Source organism: Lampetra fluviatilis, chromosome 18 (assembly GCF_964198595.1).
Source record: "Lampetra fluviatilis chromosome 18, kcLamFluv1.1, whole genome shotgun sequence".
In the NCBI taxonomy this organism is placed as follows: domain Eukaryota; kingdom Metazoa; phylum Chordata; class Hyperoartia; order Petromyzontiformes; family Petromyzontidae; genus Lampetra; species Lampetra fluviatilis.
Window position 1 is genome coordinate 1,754,592 of NC_136292.1, and position 20,309 is coordinate 1,774,900.

The window sequence follows — 20,309 nt, forward strand, 5'->3', positions numbered from 1 at the left end:
ATACAAAAACCTGAGAACCTCAAATTAAGCGTTATATTAAGCAGCAAAGGCAATCTACCAGTGGTGTATACCTTTTAGGAGTCGAGTGATGAAAACTCCACATTCATATGGCCGGAGCGAATTTTAAGCCTCACGATGATTTAGGCGCAATAAGAGGTCAGTTGAGAAGCGCCATTGACAGAATCACTCGAAACGCACCCAGCGTTGTGTTTATCTCCGAATCATATTCTCAGGTTTTTTCGGTAAAGTCACGTAGGTAAAACATTAAAAGTAATGAAAGTAAAATAAAACAAAACAAAAATAAAAATAAAATTCACGACGTTTCGGAGGCAACACAAGTCTCCGTCATCAGGTGGGACCGTCACAGCCACCTGATGACGGAGACTTGTGTTGCCTCCGAAACGTCGTGAATTTTATTTTTATTTTTGTTTTGTTTTATTTTACTTTCATTACTTTTAATGTTTTACCTACGTGACTTTACCGAAAAAACCTGAGAATATGAATCATTGCAGTCACGAAAGCTTCAAATCTAGAATTATCTCCGAATCTCTGCAGGTGTAGGCCTGGACAGTGCTTGGGTGAGGTGTATGCAGAACAGGTGTTGCAGGCTACTTCGGGCCACGTTGTAAGCAGAGGGCATTGCAGCAAGATCCATTGTTGTACTCAAATATGTTCCAACCTTTGTACTCCCCACCTTCACCAACCCGCACAGAGTGACCAGCGTGGTGAAGTATAGTCAAACAACCACCACCACGGGGCAGGACAGCGTGGGGAGACAGTCGCCCAGTAGTGGATTGACATCTGTCTAGGAGCCGTGCGTGGCCAGAGGTGATTGTGTTGTTGTGAATATCGAGAGACACACACACACCAACAACAAGCCCAGGTCGGCGACGGTAGCGCGGACTCTGCTGTCCTCTTGCGGCGACGGCGGCGCGTGGCGGGGTTTTGACGTCTGCGAAACGGAAAGTGAAATTGCGGAAATGGTTCTGACGACAGCCAAGCGGTTAGCAGGAAGAAACGCGTGGGGCCCCGCGACGAGCGAGCGAGCACGGCCGCGTTAAAGTTGTACTCGTTGTGTTGCTACGGCACAGCGATCATACTCGCTCGCGTCCAGTGAGCCACAGTGTGTGTTTGGCCCGGACCTGTAGGCACTGTCCACAGCCGACGTGGTGCTGAAGCGTTGTTCTCTGGAAGCCTCGCGTCTTAAATCCCAGTTGCAACATGGAAGTCGGAGAGGCGTGAGTGTTGTTGACTCGCAACACGCGCACTGCATGCACCATCATGCACCACCATACGCGGCTTTGGTCAATCCACTGCTGGGTTTAAGGACTTCTCCCGAGGCCGCCACCACATCTCACCATCGCGCCTTGCAATACTCCGCCTAGGACCTTCACACGAGCTGATTTCATCGTTCCGTCTCTGCGGTGGACGTGTTTGATCGGACACGATCATGGCCTTGGCTGACATTTCGTTATTATAAACTAAAACTATTAAAGTATATATTTTTTTATTTTACCAGATAAGGGCCACTGGGCTATACGGTTCTGTTTAGCTCCTTTTCAGTAACGACCTGGTCACAATAGCTAAACGCAGTGGCTTATGTAAAAATGTATATCAGCCAAATATTCTAAACGCATGTTTGTAATTGTGGAGAGAAAACCAGAGGACCCGGAGAAAAGTCCACACGACCACGGAGAGAGAGAGAGAGAACATGCACACTCCAAATATACAGCAGGCGCCAGGGTCGGGATCGAACCCGCGGCCTCCTGTATCCCTGGCGAGGTAGTTAACATCTGGCCACCGTGGCGCCCCCCTTATTATAGACCATAGGCCATCATCCCAGCGACGTGAACTGCCCACGCCCTACTGACCTTACCTACTGACCTTACCTACTGACCTTACGCCATTCTGCACTTTGTGCATGTGATGCACCATACTGTGTTTACGGTATTCCGCATGTACACGGGACACACACACACGTGTACACGGGACACACACACACGTGTACACGGGACACACACACACACACGTGTACACGGGACACACACACACACGTGTACACGGGACACACACACACGTGTACACGGGACACACACACACACGTGTACACGGCACACACACACGTGTACACGGGACACACACACACGTGTACACGGGACACACACACACGTGTACACGGGACACACACACACGTGTACACGGGACACACACACACGTGTACACGGGACACACACACACGTGTACACGGGACACACACACACGTGTACACGGGACACACACACACACGTGTACACGGGACACACACACACACGTGTACACGGGACACACACACACACGTGTACACGGGACACACACACACACGTGTACACGGGACACACACACGTGTACACGGGACACACACACGTGTACACGGCACACACACACGTGTACACGGGACACACACACACGTGTACACGGGACACACACACACACGTGTACACGGGACACACACACACGTGTACACGGGACACACACACACGTGTACACGGGACACACACACACGTGTACACGGGACACACACACACGTGTACACGGGACACACACACACACGTGTACACGGGACACACACACACGTGTACACGGGACACACACACACGTGTACACGGGACACACACACACACGTGTACACGGGACACACACACACACGTGTACACGGGACACACACACACGTGTACACGGGACACACACACACGTGTACACGGGACACACACACACACGTGTACACGGGACACACACACACGTGTACACGGGACACACACACACGTGTACACGGGACACACACACACGTGTACACGGGACACACACACACGTGTACACGGGACACACACACACGTGTACACGGGACACACACACACACGTGTACACGGGACACACACACACACGTGTACACGGGACACACACACACGTGTACACGGGACACACACACGTGTACACGGGACACACACACGTGTACACGGGACACACACGTGTACACGGGACACACACGTGTACACGCCCAAGACATCGCTCTGCACGTGTGCAACGCACATGCACAATCTATGTACACATACAACACGGACACGCCACGTGTACAACACAATTGATTGCACATTGTAGCGTGATACGCTCAGCTGACTAAACAACTTTTAAAACAATACTTTTACAGACATGCAGTTAGAGCTACAACTAACATTCATTTAAATATATCCCATTCCGGCTTACCGACTGACTGGGCAACTTGTGTTGGCGATCACTCATCCAGGAGGCAGTACAGCGCCTACATTGACTTGAGATGGTGGGCAGAATACCACTCACGGCCGTATTTGTCTCCCCATTGCTGCTGTTGGTAGCCGCATTGCAAAGAAGAAACTCCCAGGCGTTTAGTGTGTTGCCTCCAGGCTGCGGGAACAGTATTTATCAGGTTCAGTACACGGCGTTTCTTCACGTATACTGCACGCCAGCCGGTGTGTCCGTTCAGAGACTGCATCCGATCGTTCAAACCGTCTCCCCCACTGTCTGCTTGGAGTAATCTCTTATTTTCACAGTCAAAGTAACATTTATATTCAAGTCTCTTGTTTTTACATTACATGTCCATAACATTTTTTTGCATCTATCTCTAATTATGCTGAAGTGTTCGTTTTGTACCTGCTGGACCTTCATACACTTGTCACACATCTTGTTTGTGTCTGTCCATGCTTTTTATTTACATTGTCAACAAGACACATTTCTGTTATTTCTACTCTACTTTGTAGGGTCTTTGTATCATTGCTCAGCATGTACGTCTATATTGAGCTGACCACATGTTCAGTAACACTGCAGTATTATAATTCTTGTATTTAGGAATGAACTGGAGGTCGAAATAATCAAATAATATATTTGGATTCTAGAATTGAAGTTTTCATGACTGCAAGGATCCATACTCTTTGGTTTTTCGGTAAAGTCACGTAGTTAAAAATTAAAAATAAATGAAATGTTTTAGTTGTTTTCATTTATAATGTATTTTTACCTACGTTACTTTACCGAAAAACCAAAGAGAATATATTTGAAAGTTGTCCAAGTGGCGTGCGCTCAGAGCAATGCGCTCGGCGTGTGATCGATGTTTGTGTGTACACAGAACCGTGGAGGAAGAGGCTTCGCAATCCAAAACGTTCAAGACTTGGCAGGACAGCGCTTTTTGCAGGTATGACTCAAACGGGTTCAGTCAAAGGCGTTCCACTCTCAATTGAGAAATCGTCACGATTCTTTTGCAGCAACAACGTGCACCGCTCGATGTGTCTCACGTCTCTTGTTTCGTGTTTTCTAAATGGTCACATGGGCGGAGTGACGGCGCGGTGTGGCACGTGTTGTGTGTTGATGGATTCGTCCAATATCTTGAGCCGGATATTGGACGCCACTCGCCCCTTTATCAGCCCGCACTCACCGGCGTGGTGAAGGGCGATAGAAACAACCTCCATGATGATAACATGGCGCGGGGAGGCCTTCAACCGGCAGTGGATTCACAATGGGCTGTAAACTGTCAAGTGGCCATCAGGCAGTATCTCACCTCACGATGATGACTATTGTAGAATTAAATGACTTTATCTTTGCACAGACGGCAGAGGGCACTTGAGCAAGGAGTCTGCCCATACAGAGTGGACATTGGCCGACGAATTCTCACGGACAAAAATGCCCTCTTCCCACTTCTGCATCAAGGAAACGAGGTATGGTGCGCCGAGAAAGCCGGCCGGTCGTGCTGGAGTTAAGGACAATTAACTCCTTGAGATTCATATTTTAGGTTTGGTTGGAAGGTGGTTGATCGTATGCGAGCTTTAATACTTTAACCATTGAACAAAGACGGTCACTGCATCGTGTGCTTTCATTTCATTTGTGATTTATTTAAATTAAATTTTATTTCTGCATACGTGACTTTACCGAAAGAACCAATGAGTATAGTAATTTCTGCAGTCACGAAAGCTCCAATTCTAGATCTTTCAGATGAGCTTCTACGGCCGTCTGGAACGCTCTTCCTTCCGATATTAAGAAGCCAGTCAAAGCTACGCACTTTTAAATCTAGATCAAGTACTAATTTCCTTCGAACTGTTTTTGTGTGTTTAGTTTGTTGTCCTTTCCCCGCACCTCCGATTAGCATGGTTGACTACGTACGGTGCGAAAGAAGGTCAACATACATATGTAGTGACTAACTCGGAGACGATAAGACTTGGAGGCAGTTCTTTATTAACGAGCACCATCGGGATCAACACACTTAATATTTAGTCCGTCTGTTATCGGCGACGCTACTCAGCCAGGACAGTTGGTAGGCTGCCTGACTGGCGGCGCTCCGAAGTGCTAGAGACGGAGACGACGACGAGAAGGACGGTGACGATGGACTTGAGCAGCACCACGGGGATCCCACTCCAACAACAGCCACGAGGTCCCCCACAGCGGCCCCTCTTATACCGTCAGCATGGCCACACCCCCTTTCTGGAACCTTCCAACAGGTTCCCGGTGGGCCCCTTCTGTGACCTTTCCCCTCGATCCCCCTCTCGTGTCTGTCCTGGCCTGCTGACGTCAGGACTGCCGTACACCGCAGATCCCCTTTTCTGGCAGCAGCCAGCGCTATTCCACTACACATACATCCAATGAAGTGGATGTTTAGAAGTGTCCAGTCTCGCGCGTGCTGTGCCCCGTGGCGTAGAGCGAGCTGGGCCTCGAGGTGTCCTCTCTGCGGGACGGTGTCGTGCGTGTGCGGATCAACGAGACGCGCCCCCTACGGCCACGGTACCAGGTCCCAGATGTCCTGCTGGGAGAGCCGGACACCCAGAGGTACCGCACCGCTGTCACCTTTTGAGACGCAGTGAGGCTTTCTCGCCTCGACTGGACATCTGTGAAAAAAGAGCTTCATAGTTCATCGGATTCTTCCAGAATAAATAGAGATTCTGATTCTGAGATAGTAGACGTCTAATGCTATAGCTACCTTCCCATTGATCCTATGAATTGCCGTGATTCATGCTTGCCGTTTGTTCCCAGAATGTATAACTTATTTCCCCTTTGGTACAATTTAGTTTGCACCGTGAGTCTAGATTTGACAGCTCATCATTTGCTCGTAATTTACACTAATAGTTAATAATCGATTCTTACGTAATTTGTTGCCTATGTTATGAGTGTAAGAATCGATTAAAATCATTGAATTAAAGCAGTATATCATCATAACAATTATTATATAATTATTCCATACCTAGTAAAAGGGAATTTTTATTTACTGGACAGAATAGCACTGCGGCATGGACGTTCACGTGCAGTGCACAGCGGTACAGACGTAGCATACAAAACGCCCTCCCCTCTGTGACCTGTGCTCTCCCTCGGCGGAAGATGGACTGAGGAATCCGTGGACGAGAAGAGAGTGACACTGGGAGCCGGGGAAGTGAGCGTAGTCGTCACGGCCGCCCCCTTCCAGGCAGAAGTTCGTCTCGCTGGGAATCCGTTTGTGAGTCTCAACCCGCAGGGTCTGCTGCATTTTGAGGTTCTTCAAGAGAGACCGGAACGGTATGATGAAGTCTTTCGTTTTAAAGCTTTCGTGACTGCAGGGATTCATCTTCTTGGTTCTTTCGGTAAAGTCACGTAGAAGGGAAGTAATAAAATAATACAAATAAAACAATAATTATCACGACGTTTCGGCCACAACGCAAGCAGCCGTCGTGAGAATTATTATGTTTTATTTGTATTATTTTATTACTTCCCTTCTACGTGACTTTACCGAAAGAACCAAGAAGAAGTGTGTCGGTGTTTGTTTGTATCGATCTGTGGTGAAGCAGTGGTACAGTGTTACACGGAGACTTTAGTCTGATTCGTGGCTCCTGATATCTGAACTAGTTCAGGGACTGGGTGTGAGAGGGTGGGTTTGGCAGCAGTCCTTTTCCAACCTGCACTGCCCGGTGTGGTGAAGCACGGTTTTAAAATAAAGCTGTTGTGTTCCACGTGGCGTAAGGAGGCATCCGTCCATTGGTGGAATTGGCTGGACGTTTATTTTAATCATTATCCTTATAGGCCCACGCTCATTCTCTTTTTATGTTTTCATCCCCACTCTACGCTTGTTGATTCGATCGGCTGGCGGAATTTTCAGCAGATGTGTGCCACCCGCTAATATTCCCCCTTCTGCACTGTGGTTCGTTTGTGCTCCTGATGGAAATATTTCCCCCGCCACCCCCACTTTATCAATGCTGCAGTGTGCTTTCTCGGCACAGTGTGAGGCCAGAATGCCTTTATTGTTGTGCTATTTCATCTGACTTACAAATGGCCCGTTGCATTTCTCTTCTCTTTTACATATCAGTTTTTACACTTTGTGTTTTTAGTGCTGTTGGGGTAAGCGGTGTGGAGACACCAGCAAATGATGACCCAAAAGCAACGGAGGCAAGTGATGTTTGATTAACACTGATCTTACCACTACTGATTTATTTAAAGACGCCTGTCATGCTGCTCATAACTTCATGCATGTTATATGTATGTTGAACGTCTTTCGCACCGTACGTAGACAACCATGATAAACATGATGAAAAGGAGTTGCAAACATGAAAAATTCACCACAGTTTACAAAAAAATCGGCATTAATTTTTTTTTTCAAATTACAAGTTTGTTTTTTGAGAGGCCGTGGCCTGGCCTGAATTATCTGATACATGAAGTGAGTGGCTGGTTGTGATTGGCTGGTTGTGAGTGGCTGGTTGTGATTGGTCGGTTGTGATTGGCCGGTTGTGATTGGCTGGTTGTGAGTGCTCGCTAAAGATACCCATTGAGGGATTGCAGAATTACAATACAGTGCTCGTAAAATCTTCATACGTACTGAAATGTCCGTATTGAAATATTCTTGTGTTCATTTTAATCGTGTTCTTGTTTATGTGTTTACCTATGTTTATTTCATATTAGATACATTAATGATGTATTAAAGATGTTTATTATATCATCAATATTTCTTCTTTCGTATGGATTTTTTAGGGAATTGCAATTGATTATAAATTGATGTCGATATTTAATATCTATTCGACTGCTTCAGGAGTAGCCGCGTTGAATGATCTGATTGGGCAGTCGTTCACGACATGTTACACGGTCTGAGATGTCGCTCGACAATCACAAACTGGGCTCTCGTTAATTTTCCATTCAAAGAGAAAGTGTTCTCACATCTTCTATGGAGTGTGTCCGCATCCGATTCAAGGAGGACCAGATCTTCCTCGATAGGTCAGATCCCGGTTGGAGAATTGTGGGGTCACTGATGATGGATTTCTGCAGCGGGTTGTTGTTTGCCAAGGATTCTCTCCATCGTGCTTCGGTGGTCTTGTCGTCGTCATGGAGGCTGTTTGCATATTGCCAGAAAGGTTGTCTGGATTTGAGCCACATGTGCGGTGGTGGCATGGAAATGTCCTTTGTTTATTGGGAGGTTTGGACTTCTGATGGCCTTGCGGTAATCCCTCGCACGTGCGCCATCGCGGTGGAGCTGCTGAGGAGCGATGTTTGTGAGGACCGGAAGCCACGGCAGCGGTGTTGCTCTCTAGCGTCCCTGAGACGATCCTCACGGCGGCATTTAGCTGCTGTGTATCCGCCAGCTTCGTGTGCACGCTTTTGTTCCAGGCTGGGGCGCAATATTCTGCCGCAGAGAAGACCCAGGTGTGGTGGCCATCCGTAGCGTTGTTGGGTTTGCTCCCCATGTTGTTCCGGCCAGTTTATGCACATGAGATCAATTCGTCATTTTGTTTGTACAGCGGCATTCTGTCGGTGTTCACGGCAGGTGAGGCTCCTGTTGAGAGTTACACGAGGTATTTCGAGGACTTCTCGTGCTGGACCTTTTCGCCACAGAAAGTGACGGCCGGTTTCTGGTCGTCGTTTGCATTGTTCAGGTGGAATGAGCTGACGGAAGTGTTGCCTGGGTTTGGCCGGAACCTCCGGCACTCGAGGTACATTTTTAGTTTCTTGAGGTCTTCGCACAGGTCGTTTTGGACCTCAGTTTGGGCCCTTCTTTGGATGGCAAGTGCCAGGTCATCGGCGTAGCCAAAATTCCAGCTGATGGTGACAGGGTGGTTAATTATATATGTTAAAAAGTGCCGGAGCAAGCCCGCTACTGAGTAAGCAGGCTCTTCTGCCAGTGTTCCATAGGTGGTCTCGGTATCGCCGGTTGGACAGTAGCGAGGGTCTGCTGGCATCTTATGGGAGGGCATGAGGCCCTCCCACCATATACCGTGTCATAGGCCACTGATAGGTCGATGAAAGCAGCTCCTGTGATGCCCTTGCGTTGGTAGCCAGCTTCATTGTGCATGGTGAGTGCCAGCACTTGGTCGCATGTGTTGCGGCCGGGGCGGCAACCAGCCTGTTCAGTTGGTATAGCCCCCTCGAAGATTGGTGACATACGGGTCGGTAGCATCCTCTCCAGGAGTTTGTACACCGTAGTAAGCAGGTATATGGGGTGGAAGTTATTTGGGTTTGCGGTTGATTTTCCAGGCTTTGGAATGGCAATGACCATTTTGTTTATTTTGCCTGAGGCCATTATGTCGGAAAACAATCTGGCCAGCCAGCGGCATCCTTTTTGACCAAGGTGTTTCAGGAACTCGGGATAAATCCTGTCTAACCCTGCGACCTTTCCTGATGCGGTGGCTTTCATGGCATCAATGGCTTCTTTTTCAGTGAGGGGGAATGACAAGGCTATTGTCGGTGCTGATGATTGGTGGAGTTGTTGCCTGCACTCACTCTCTTGCGTGCCGGTCTGAAGGGATCTTTCCATTCAGCAGCATTTGTGCGGCGACGGCATTGACGGGCACGTTGGCAGTATTGTTTGGTAGTGGTGGTGGTGGTGGTGGCGGTATTGTTTGGTAGTGGTGGTGGTGGTGGCGGTATTGTTTGGCGTTCGATCACCAGGTTTGTGATGAGCACGCAACATTGGAGACGACGGGAAGGTTGTCATCTCCATCATCATCATCAATACTATTGTGGATGTATTGACAGATAATGAAAACAAATATTAAGGAATGCTTCTTTCATGATCAAATTCAGTAACCGAAAGCATTTGTGGAATGCTTTGATGTCTGCTGGCCGAGTCACATTTAGAAACGAGCTCCTGAGCTCAATGGGCTTTACTCGGGAAAACATTTTCTGATTATCCTACCTTCACTTGGCTAGTTAGTTCATTTGAATTCCAATTTGCTTTCTATAATTGCCCTAGGGATACATTTTTTGCTGTGTTATAGTTTATGGGTGTTTATCCATCCAAATGACACAAAGCTTTTCTTTTATCTTTTAAATTGTCTGCAATATACTTCACAGATGAAGATAAATCGGTGTCTCTGAAAAATATCTCAAAATGTTCTTTGAATAGGCTCCGTTAAAGCATATCACCTTGTCTTATTATTTTCTTGTTATGTGTTTTGTTACTTTGTGTGATCTTGGTGTATCTGTCTGATCTTTATAATGGTTTAGATCATATATTTAGTTATTACTCAAGGAAAAATAGTACAATATAAGGATGAGAAGGCTCCAGAATGTGATAATTTAAATGTAACCGCTAGAGGTTACTGGTGGACTGATAACGGAACAATACTCTCCGAGGTGGAATAATAAATAAAAGTTATTATCACCAACATATCCCGTGGGAATATGATTGCGATTGTAACTGCAATGTGACCGATGTTTTTGTCATAGGCCTCGTCAGGAGCAGACGTTGACAGTGATGGATTGTGGGAAGAAACTTTCAATGAGGTCGTGGACATAAAAATGAACGGTACAGAACAATTATTTCCATAATATATGTTTTTGGGTTAGATCATATAAATATAAATGTGTCGTTAAACCCACCACCACCCGACACAGCCAATTAGTAAGGTTTGTCACGTAAACAGAACATGCCAGTTCGTCACTAGTTCAGCACACTGGTGTGTTGGAGAGTAAACCCACAACATATACAATTCGAATACGACGTTTATCTGGTAATTACAACCAGTATCATTGGGCAACAGCCAGAGTTACGGAGATATCCTCCTGTTTCGGTGTTAAAAAGAGGGATTCATGTGCTGTCGTCACTTGTAAGATAATTCATTACCGGTTGGGTTATTCGTAGAGTAATCAACATACATAATGCGCCATTTGGATAATTGACTCGTGTTTTGCATTTTGCGAGCAGGGCCGTCCTCGGTGGGGCTGGATTTTGCGCTGCCGGACTGTGGCCACGTCTACGGCATTCCCGAGCGAGCCACCAGCTTCCGACTGAAGCCAACCACGTGCGCTCAGTCCACACATAAACATTGCGAGTGTTTGGCTGCTATAAATGTCCACGTGATGAGCCACTTTGTTGAGCTATCATTTGTGACCAGGCCGCTTGTGGAAAAGAGCTGTATAGCTCAGTGGGCCTTACCTGGTAAAATAAAAAGAGTTTAGTTTCGTTCATTAATTACAATTAAAACGATTACATTGGCAGCTCTTTGCCAAGTCACTGCAGCATTAAGGCTTCCCCACCCATGGGTTTGTCCCCTGCAGGGGTTGTGAGACCATACTTCACCACGCTGGTCTGTGCTGGTTGTGGTGAAGCGAGTGTCTGTGACCAGTTCAACAATTACTCGCGACTGATTCGAACTCGGGTCGCCAGGCGCGTAGCACAGTGCCCTAGCATGGGGGTTGTTGGGCCATAATTCCACACGTTTCCTAACAGCATTAACATAAAATAACATCTCATGAGAATTCACTTAAAGACGATGGTTGAATACTCGAGGTACGCTTTAGGTTTTGCCCGTCCTTTGTGCCCGTCTGCGTGTGCCGCTTTGTGCAGGGAGGGCAGCCCTTACCGCATGTTCAACTTGGACACGTTTGGTTACGAGCTGCACAATCCACAGGGCCTGTACGGGGCGGTCCCTCTGCTGCTCGCTCACTCAGCGCGGCGCACCTCCGCCATATTCTGGCTCAACTCCTCCGAAACCTGGGTGGATGTGTCTACGACACAGCAGCAGCAGCCTCCGGTAATGCAGTCAACACCAAGAACCACGACAACCCGCACCTCCGATTAGCGCGGTTGGCTACATACGGTGCTAAAGAAGTTCAACATACATATTTACGTTATTGTGTATGTGAGTCGGTGCGTCGCAAAGCTCAGGAGGGGCCATTCTATCGTCTGCGCACTGCCAGCTGCTCTTCTTAACTCTATTTTATCTGGGCCCTGTTGTGTTTGAAGTCGCGGTGTTATTGTAGCGGATGTTGGCCTGTAGCCCTTCATCTGTTAAAGCCGATTCTTATGCTCTTTGATTGATGCGCTCGACGTTAATAACACGTCTGACAAATAAATAAAAGCGGATCTACAGACAGTAGACTTGTAAATGAAAATAGCTCAACGGCATTTGTCCAGCCATGGCATGAGGTCACCTATGCAGTCGTTACCCAACTTTACACAGCAGCCTACATCGGTCTGTAGCACCTGAGAAATCAGGCGCCGCTGTATCTAAACACATCATCATCATCACGATCCATGGGCAGATAGTCCGTTGGTGTCCACTGCACATGCCGTCATTTGTTTCCACTTTCCTCTGTCGTGCGCCAACGTGCTCAAGTAGTGCCGCATCTTTCTGGCACCAATCTCTTGTGTCGTCAATCCATTCTCTGTTAATCGTTTCGAATTTTCTAAAAATCTGTGTTGAGTATGAACGTGATGGTGGCGTTTTTGAGTAGGAGATTTGTGCCAGAAAAGGCACCACGTATGTGACCAAAAATTAAATTCACTTCACTTGACCTGGGCCCTTTCAGGTGCCCTCCGAGCCGTCGGCGAGTCAGAGTTCGTCGGCCCGCGATCGAGTGGACACGGGGGTCCGCTGGATGTCAGAGAGCGGCATCATCGATGTGTTCGTCCTGCCGGGCCCGACGCCGTGCGACGTGTTCCGGCAGTACGCCGCCCTCACGGGTTGGTGCTCCGCACACGCCGCACCCCCTGAATCACATCCTGAATCACATCCTGAGAGAAGTGACCACAGCCGTGCCAACCCAAGGGGGGGCGGCTGTGGTCACTTCTCTCTGGATGTGATCCAGGGCGAGTGTCAAAGAGGTCAAGAGTGCTGAGCTTGACACCGTCCGCTGAGATGCTGGGTACTCGAACTATCACATCGAGCACTTGATTGAACTGGGTTTTAAAGTGTAGTTAGTGGATTAATGGTTTCACCGGAGTCGTCAATGACCGCGCACAAAAACATCCCCCGTCGTGTTTAAATTTGGTGTTGCGGTTAATTTGGCAAAATTCCAGCTCAAGAAATTAAACATATTGGTTTGACTGACATGCAAGATCGTTACTCTTTGTGGAGAAGAGATCACTTTGCAGGGATCTCAGAATTAGTTCTGTGATATCTGCTTCCGCAGACCATTCTTCACCATGGTGGGGGGGGGGGCGGTCGCACAGCTCTGCGACAATCCTGAATAGATCCTCCTATCTGGCGACATGAAACCAATTGTGACTGTGATTCTTTTTGTGAGACTATCTTTACTATTTATATGTTTCTTTTACCAGGTAAGGCCCACTGAGCTTCATAGTTATTTTTTTCCGAAGTGACCTGGCTACAAATGATTGTTCAACGTAGTGGCTTTTCACGTGGACATCTCTAACAGCCAAATACTCTAAACGCGTTGATTCTAAATGTGGAGGGAAAAACCGAAGGACCTGGAGAGAAATCCACGCAAGCACAGGGTGAACATAAACATTCTAAATGTACAGGCATTAGGGTCAGGATCGAACTCACGACCTCCTGTATACCAGGCGAGATAGTTAACATCTCACCAATGTAGCTCCCCTGACATTGCGACTGGTGGCGCGTCACGTTACGGCTGTTGTCGACAGAGCCATCGGGTTCTCCTCCGTTGGGAGTGCAGGCACGCAGGCCCTGCCACCCTTCTTCGCGCTCGGCTACCACCAGAGCCGCTGGGCCGAGCAGACGGAGGCCGACACGCGGGAGATTGACAGCGGCTTCAGGAGGAGCTGCATCCCGTGCGACGTCCTGTGGCTCGACATTGAGCATACGGACGGCAAGCGGTACTTCACGTGGGATGGCGATCGCTTCCCCGACCCCGTCGGCCTCCAGAACGACCTCGCGGCGAAAGGTCGCAAGGCGAGCAGCGTGGGGGGGGGGGGGACACTGGAGCTAAAACCCACAGAGCTCGTGGCTGCTCGGCTTGCCGTTATTAATCGCGTCTCTGATGGCAGTCTGTACTCGATTCACCTCCCTCGGGATACGATGGATTGTCGAGGTTAAGGATCGCGATTCAGTTTGAGGATCCGCACCTCCGATTAGCGCGTTTTGCTTCATACGGTGTGAAAGAAATTCAACATACATAAGTACAAGGATACATTTTCTTATTTTTCCTAGTACTTTTGTTGATTGTAGCGCTCTGTAATGGATGCAGGGTCACGTGAATTTGTTACATATTGCACAGCACAGACTAATCAACAAACGTAGATTCTTGTGGAGTTCACTGCGCGGATCGTGAACTTTTGAGAGTTAATGTTCAGCGATGCACCGTTAAACCCCTCATGCAGGAAGAGTCGTGAAACGTAACTTTAAGTCAGTGGGGGGTGATGACCGCCCGGCACTGTCTCCTGTCTCCACAGGTGGTGACCATTGTGGACCCGCACATCAAGGTGGACGATGAGTACTTCGTTTATTCGGAGGGCAATGCCAGGGGATATTTTATCCGAAACCCCGACGGGAGTAACTACGAGGGCCGCTGCTGGCCCGGTGAGTGTCAGCCTTTGTCGATGAGCATGGTTGTCTACGTAGGGTGCGAAAGAAGTTCAACATACGTACATACATATGAGGACGACACGCGCACCGCCAGATTATCACGGACAAATAGAGAGTTGGCCCTCGTGTGTGGCGGAGGCCGTACTCTGTAGTCTGAGGATGGGGATCTCGACAATTGGGGAGAGTGGTGACATCTTGTCACCAGAGTTGCGAGATGTTAACTCCCTCGCCTGGTATGTAGGAGTTCGTGGGTTCGATACCGACTCTGACGCCTGTTGCATATTTGGAGTGTGCGTGTTCTCCCTGTGGCCGCGTGGATTTTCTCCGGGTCCTACGGGTTTTTCCCTCCACATTCATAAATGTGCGAATAGAGTATTTGACTGCTATACATTTCCGCACGATAAGCCACTTCGTTGAGACGTAATTTATGGCCAGGTGGCTTCTAAAAAATATCGATAGAGCTCACTGGGGCCTTACCTGGTAAATTAGAAATAGCTTCGTTTTAGTTTAGTTTGTTTTACACACTTCACGATGAAACCGGCGCTCAGGGTTTGACGCTCAGCCACGGCCAACGTCAGCGGTGAGCAAAATCTGAAGCACCCCTCGTCCCCCCCAACTACTCACCTCCACCAACCCGAACTGACCACCGTGGTGAAGTATAGGCAAGCAACTCCCATGACAGTATGTGTGTATGTATGTAAGTCGAACTTCTTTCGCACCGTACGTAGCCAACCGTGCTAATTGGAGGTGCAGGAATGTTGATCTATGGCTGATAGAGTGTGAGTAGGCCTTCATCCACCAGTCTGACTGACAAAAGGGATGTAACGTATTATTAATATTAATTCAATATTCTCTAAATACGCATTGCAAGATGCTGTACAAGACATTGGGACGCGTGCATCATCGGTGAACAGGAGGTGCATCTCTAGCTTTGTTTTCAAAGCAAGAGACAGTTTTAGGCAGAGGAGAGAAAGAAAGTCTTGAGCTTACGAGGATCATTCAGTGAGTGTGATGCTCTACGAATTCAATCAAAAACCGGTACACTTACAGTGCCCTAACATGGGAGTTGTTGGATCATACTTCACCAAGCTGGTTGTGGTGAAGCGAGCGTCCGTGCCCAGTTCGCCAGTTCGGCAATCACTCGCCACTCTTGAGCTTACAAGGCTCATTCAGTGTGTACATTATAACTGCACGGTTTAGTGAAACGTCACGTTGCCCTCATTGTTTGTTTCTTCACACGGCACGGGGCAGACTTGCAGAGGGGGCCGGGAGTAGACAGCGCGGATCACCGGTGGGAGGGCTTTCAAGTGTGAGCCGTCAAAATATTAATACGCCTTTTTAATATTTTATGCGGAAGGCCTCTCCTCATACCTGGACCTGACCAACCCCGAGGTGCGTGATTGGTACGCGAGCAAGTTCGATTACTGCAACTACAAGGTAACGAAACATATCCTACTTGCCAGACACAAACGTGTGGTACGTTTTTAAAGATTTATTTTTTAAATCCGGATTGTTAGGATTGTGATGCAATGTGATGTGGAACCGCTTACGTTAAATATGTCAACATCATAATCATTACGTGAAAAAAACATCGACTTTGTATGGCTAATTGAGCTCATGGTGGTACGGTGAATGGGGGTCATTAACCCATCTGTGTGAACCTTTCAGTATCTCCTCGTGTGTTAGGTTTACTCTGGGTAACCCTGTTTCCTCAGACACACGAAACACTCCTTAAAAAATGAAATTGGATAAAATCGCAATGCACGAATCTGCTGACAAAAAAGTCTTGACACTTAGTGAGGGTTACTTGGATAAATAAATTATATTATTATATTGCAATGAACATTAACAGTATGTTCACCTCTTTTCCATTGTTTCTTGTGTTCTGTCTCTCGTGTTGCAATTCTGATAGCTGCGTGTCACAAGAGCACCCTGCCCCTTGCGAGAGAGAAGGAATCGCACTGGACTTCTCAAAAATCCTTCAATTGGCCTTTTCCTTTGCACAATAAATGTGGGGTGCACTCTTCCACAATGATGATGATGGTGGTGATGGTGGATCTTTTATGTTGCATCGTTGGCCACCAATCAGAGACGAACAACTCGCTGCACGAGTGAACCTGGTTTTAATCTCAGACGGCAACACGGATTCGAACCCAAGGTTCACTGCTGTGCCAGTGTAGTTATTTTATTTGCTTTGTGAGATCACAGCAAATTCAAAGTCCCGTTTCTCTGATCGCGTCACAGTCCTGACAGTGCGGCAGGGTGATTAGATGGAATGTGTTGGTGCTACGAATGGAGCGGTGGCTTCGTGGTTAGCCCAGCGACCTGGGTTGGATCCCCAGCCACGGCTCTTGTCGGGAGCGAGCGATATCTGAACCGTTCCTGAGGCCATCCTTTGGTAACCCACACTGACCAGCATGGTGAGGTGTTGTAGGCTTTCAACGAACAACATGATTAATAATTGTTTTTGTTTGGGTTAGATCTCGTAGGTATATTGTCAATGATGCTTGAACTATAACCCTCCACCACTCGAGAGAGCCAATCAGATCAAGTTGTCACGTGCCTGGGAGGTGCGCTGTTAAAATGAAGATGTGACGATGATGCCGATGTTGATGAACATCTCTCGTTGTAGAACTCGACGGCGGCGTTGTTCACGTGGAACGACATGAACGAGCCGGCCGTGTTCCACTCCATCGAGAAGACGGTGCCCAGGAACTGCCTTCAGTGGGGCGGCTGGGAGCACCGAGACAACCACAACCTGTACGGCTTCTACCAGGTGCCGCTAGCACCGCCAGTACCACCACTACCACCAACACCGCCAGTACCACTACTACCATTACCTTGCTGCTCCGACTACCGCCGCTACCACCACCACCAACACCGCGGCCACCACCGCTATCGCCATCATCGCCAACACTGCCACTTCCAAATTCCGTGACCCACCCTTACTGGGTCTTACCCACTTCCCCGCTCTAGAACCGCCGTGTGCGGGATGCCAGGGAGCGGCGACTCGCAGCGGCCCTGCGCTGCGCGTCGCCGCTCGCTCCGCTGACGCCGCTTCTGCTGTTTTGCAGCAAATGGCGTCGGCGGCCGGGCTCGTGAGGAGGTCGGGAGGCCTGGAGCGGCCCTTCGTGCTCACCCGCTCGTTCTTCGCAGGGTCGCAGCGCTACGGTGAGCGGGCCCTCGAAGCCGACTGCGGCGGGGGCGTGCAACTGCTCGCCCGGCGAACGCGGCGAGGAAGGGGTGGCACATCGGCGCGAGGCGCTGGAGTGGAATTTTTTTTAGATTGTTGAGGTCAAGTGGGCTGGAAGGTGACGATTTATTATTTACGTTATTCTCGTGTTGACTTTTTGTTTGTTTGCCAACTGGGTGCTCGTGAGGACGTTATAACATTTGTCCGGAAGCTATCCTGGCTATTATCTGGGAGCGCATGTTGTATTTTACTTGGGTAATTTTTCCCCGCCCCCAGTGTTGTTCTGGTGATGGTATCGGCGGCCATTGGGAACCCTCACAGCGCATTCCGTATCCTACAGAAGCAGTGCAACTGAATTATTTTCAAGCCTTTTTTTAAAACCATACACTCGGGGGGAGCACTTTGCCACATGCCCTCCATGGATAAACGTTTGTCACGTGGCAATTCAGAAAACAACATAAATTCGAAGTGATAGCGTTTTTTTAGCTTACGCAGTAATTTGTACACAGATCAGTAAATTACGAGAATAAGCATTCGTTACAGATTTATAGTACAAGCTGGAAAACTGTAAGTTTCAAACAGCAACACAAAAATTTGTAAAAATCACACAGCCTTTGTGCATATGCACACAACTATCAGTAGTTCCTGACGAAGTGCATTGTGGTCCTCTTGTCTGAGGGCATCATCACTTTGTGGCCGACTGACAGCAGTGACAGACCACTGTGTGGACCGGTATCGACCTCATTAGCGAAGTATATTGTCACTAATACACCCACTGCTGCATATTTACTTGGTAGACCTGGCTGGGACCATAAACTCACAACACTGAAAATCCAAATTTGAACCTTCTCATCGGTGATGGCTCAGTGTTTTGACCTCTGACCCACGTGGCTATCTCAATGGTGGATGTCCTATCAGGGACGTTCCCTGCTTATGGCTGCCATGCCAGCAAGATTGACTGGGAGGTCTCTCTCCAGGTGCGGTGTGGACAGGGGACAGCCTGGCGACGTGGGATTACCTTCGCATGTCCACACCGATGCTGCTGAGCCTCAGCGTGTGTGGGATCTCGCTGTGTGGAGGTTTTTTCACGCACACACACACACAGTTTTGTTCTGTTGGGACACACTTACATTACATCATCACCGTCATCATCATCATCTTCCCGACTAGTCTATCTGCAGCTGGATGAAAGTCTCCAGAAGCCAGGAGACGTGCAATCTCCTACACTTGATTGAGTTTGAAACCTTTTGATATTTGGTAAAGGTTAAGGTGCAGCCCTGCAATTTCTTATTCACCGCCACTTTTGGTGGAAAGGCCTCCATCAGAGTGAGCTCTGCAGATAACCCCTTTAGTGGAGGGCATTTTGCCTACTCACTCTTCTACACAAGAGGTGGCATCACCCACACTTCACCCCACCCGCAACGCAAGACCTGCGGATCGACCCGCCGCGGTTTTACACATTTATACCAATGGGGTGGACAGAGGCAGGGGCACCCACAGCTTTTACTGCCACGTCACGGCTCAACGACTGAACTCAGCGGTCGCTCTCGGGGGCGACGGCGCGCTCGTGTGTCGCAGCGGACGTGGGCGGCTTCTTCGAAGAGCCTCAGTCGCAAGCGATGGTGCTGCGCTGGTTCCAGGCCGGCTCGCTGCAGCCGTTCTTCCGCGTCCACTCGGCCAAGGTTCGGCGCGAGCCTTGGCTCATGGGCGCCAGCGGCGAGAAGCTGATCCGGCGGGCGGTGGCGCTGCGCTACTCGCTGCTGCCGTACTGGTACACCCAGTTCTACCGCGCCCACCGCACCGGCCAACCCGTCATGCGGTGAGCTCCTTCCGCCCGCACGCACGTCGCGCGAGCTGGAGCGTCGTCTTCAGAGGGCGCCTGTGTGTGCAGGCTCTGAGTTCACTGACTGCTGTGGAGAAGGGTGGCGGCAGTGGTTATTGCGCTGCATTGTGCACTCGGCGACCTGAGTTCGATTCGCGCTCACAATGTGTATTTGTCCTGGTCCTGTGCCTAACCCTAGGTTGAGTCAGCCTGAATTGAGTACCTGCTATGGTGCGTAAACAACAGCATTGGGGAGACAAAGGCAGCCGGACGTGATGTTGGCCACTCATGCCCTGCTGTGCCATGCCAGCCTTGATAAGTGCCCGCTAACAGCACTTGCCCCAACAGTCTGTTAAGGCTATATGTGGGATCTTTGTATAATTTTGCTGTGTTTCCTCAGCCAATGGGAAGGGTGCCGACCGAGTTCACGAATGGGGCTCGATGCCGTGTCCCCCTGGCGGCGCCACCGGGCTGATCCGATTCTCGAGTCGGCTCGGGAAGCGGGAGCAGGAAATTTATTTTGAAAACAGAGTCGCACGCCTTTTGCTGGGACGACCTT

General features: G+C 48.9%; 1 protein-coding gene across 1 annotated transcript in view; it reads left to right on the plus strand.

Annotated features, from left to right (window-relative positions):
- Positions 1 to 1,007: 1,007 nt before the first annotated feature.
- The window catches only part of LOC144937073 (neutral alpha-glucosidase C-like), a 28,684-nt gene continuing 9,382 nt past the window's right edge, over positions 1,008 to 20,309 (plus strand). The window contains exons 1-17 of the mRNA XM_078864314.1: positions 1,008 to 1,238; positions 4,133 to 4,198; positions 4,610 to 4,718; positions 5,693 to 5,820; positions 6,367 to 6,540; positions 7,347 to 7,404; positions 10,672 to 10,750; positions 11,150 to 11,246; positions 11,792 to 11,978; positions 12,757 to 12,910; positions 13,867 to 14,102; positions 14,603 to 14,729; positions 16,093 to 16,172; positions 17,368 to 17,511; positions 17,810 to 17,906; positions 18,906 to 19,007; positions 19,507 to 19,747. Of these exons, the coding sequence (XP_078720440.1) occupies positions 1,222 to 1,238; positions 4,133 to 4,198; positions 4,610 to 4,718; positions 5,693 to 5,820; positions 6,367 to 6,540; positions 7,347 to 7,404; positions 10,672 to 10,750; positions 11,150 to 11,246; positions 11,792 to 11,978; positions 12,757 to 12,910; positions 13,867 to 14,102; positions 14,603 to 14,729; positions 16,093 to 16,172; positions 17,368 to 17,511; positions 17,810 to 17,906; positions 18,906 to 19,007; positions 19,507 to 19,747 (2,096 nt within the window). The 5' untranslated portion in view covers positions 1,008 to 1,221. The remainder of the gene's footprint in view (positions 1,239 to 4,132; positions 4,199 to 4,609; positions 4,719 to 5,692; positions 5,821 to 6,366; positions 6,541 to 7,346; positions 7,405 to 10,671; positions 10,751 to 11,149; positions 11,247 to 11,791; positions 11,979 to 12,756; positions 12,911 to 13,866; positions 14,103 to 14,602; positions 14,730 to 16,092; positions 16,173 to 17,367; positions 17,512 to 17,809; positions 17,907 to 18,905; positions 19,008 to 19,506; positions 19,748 to 20,309) is intronic.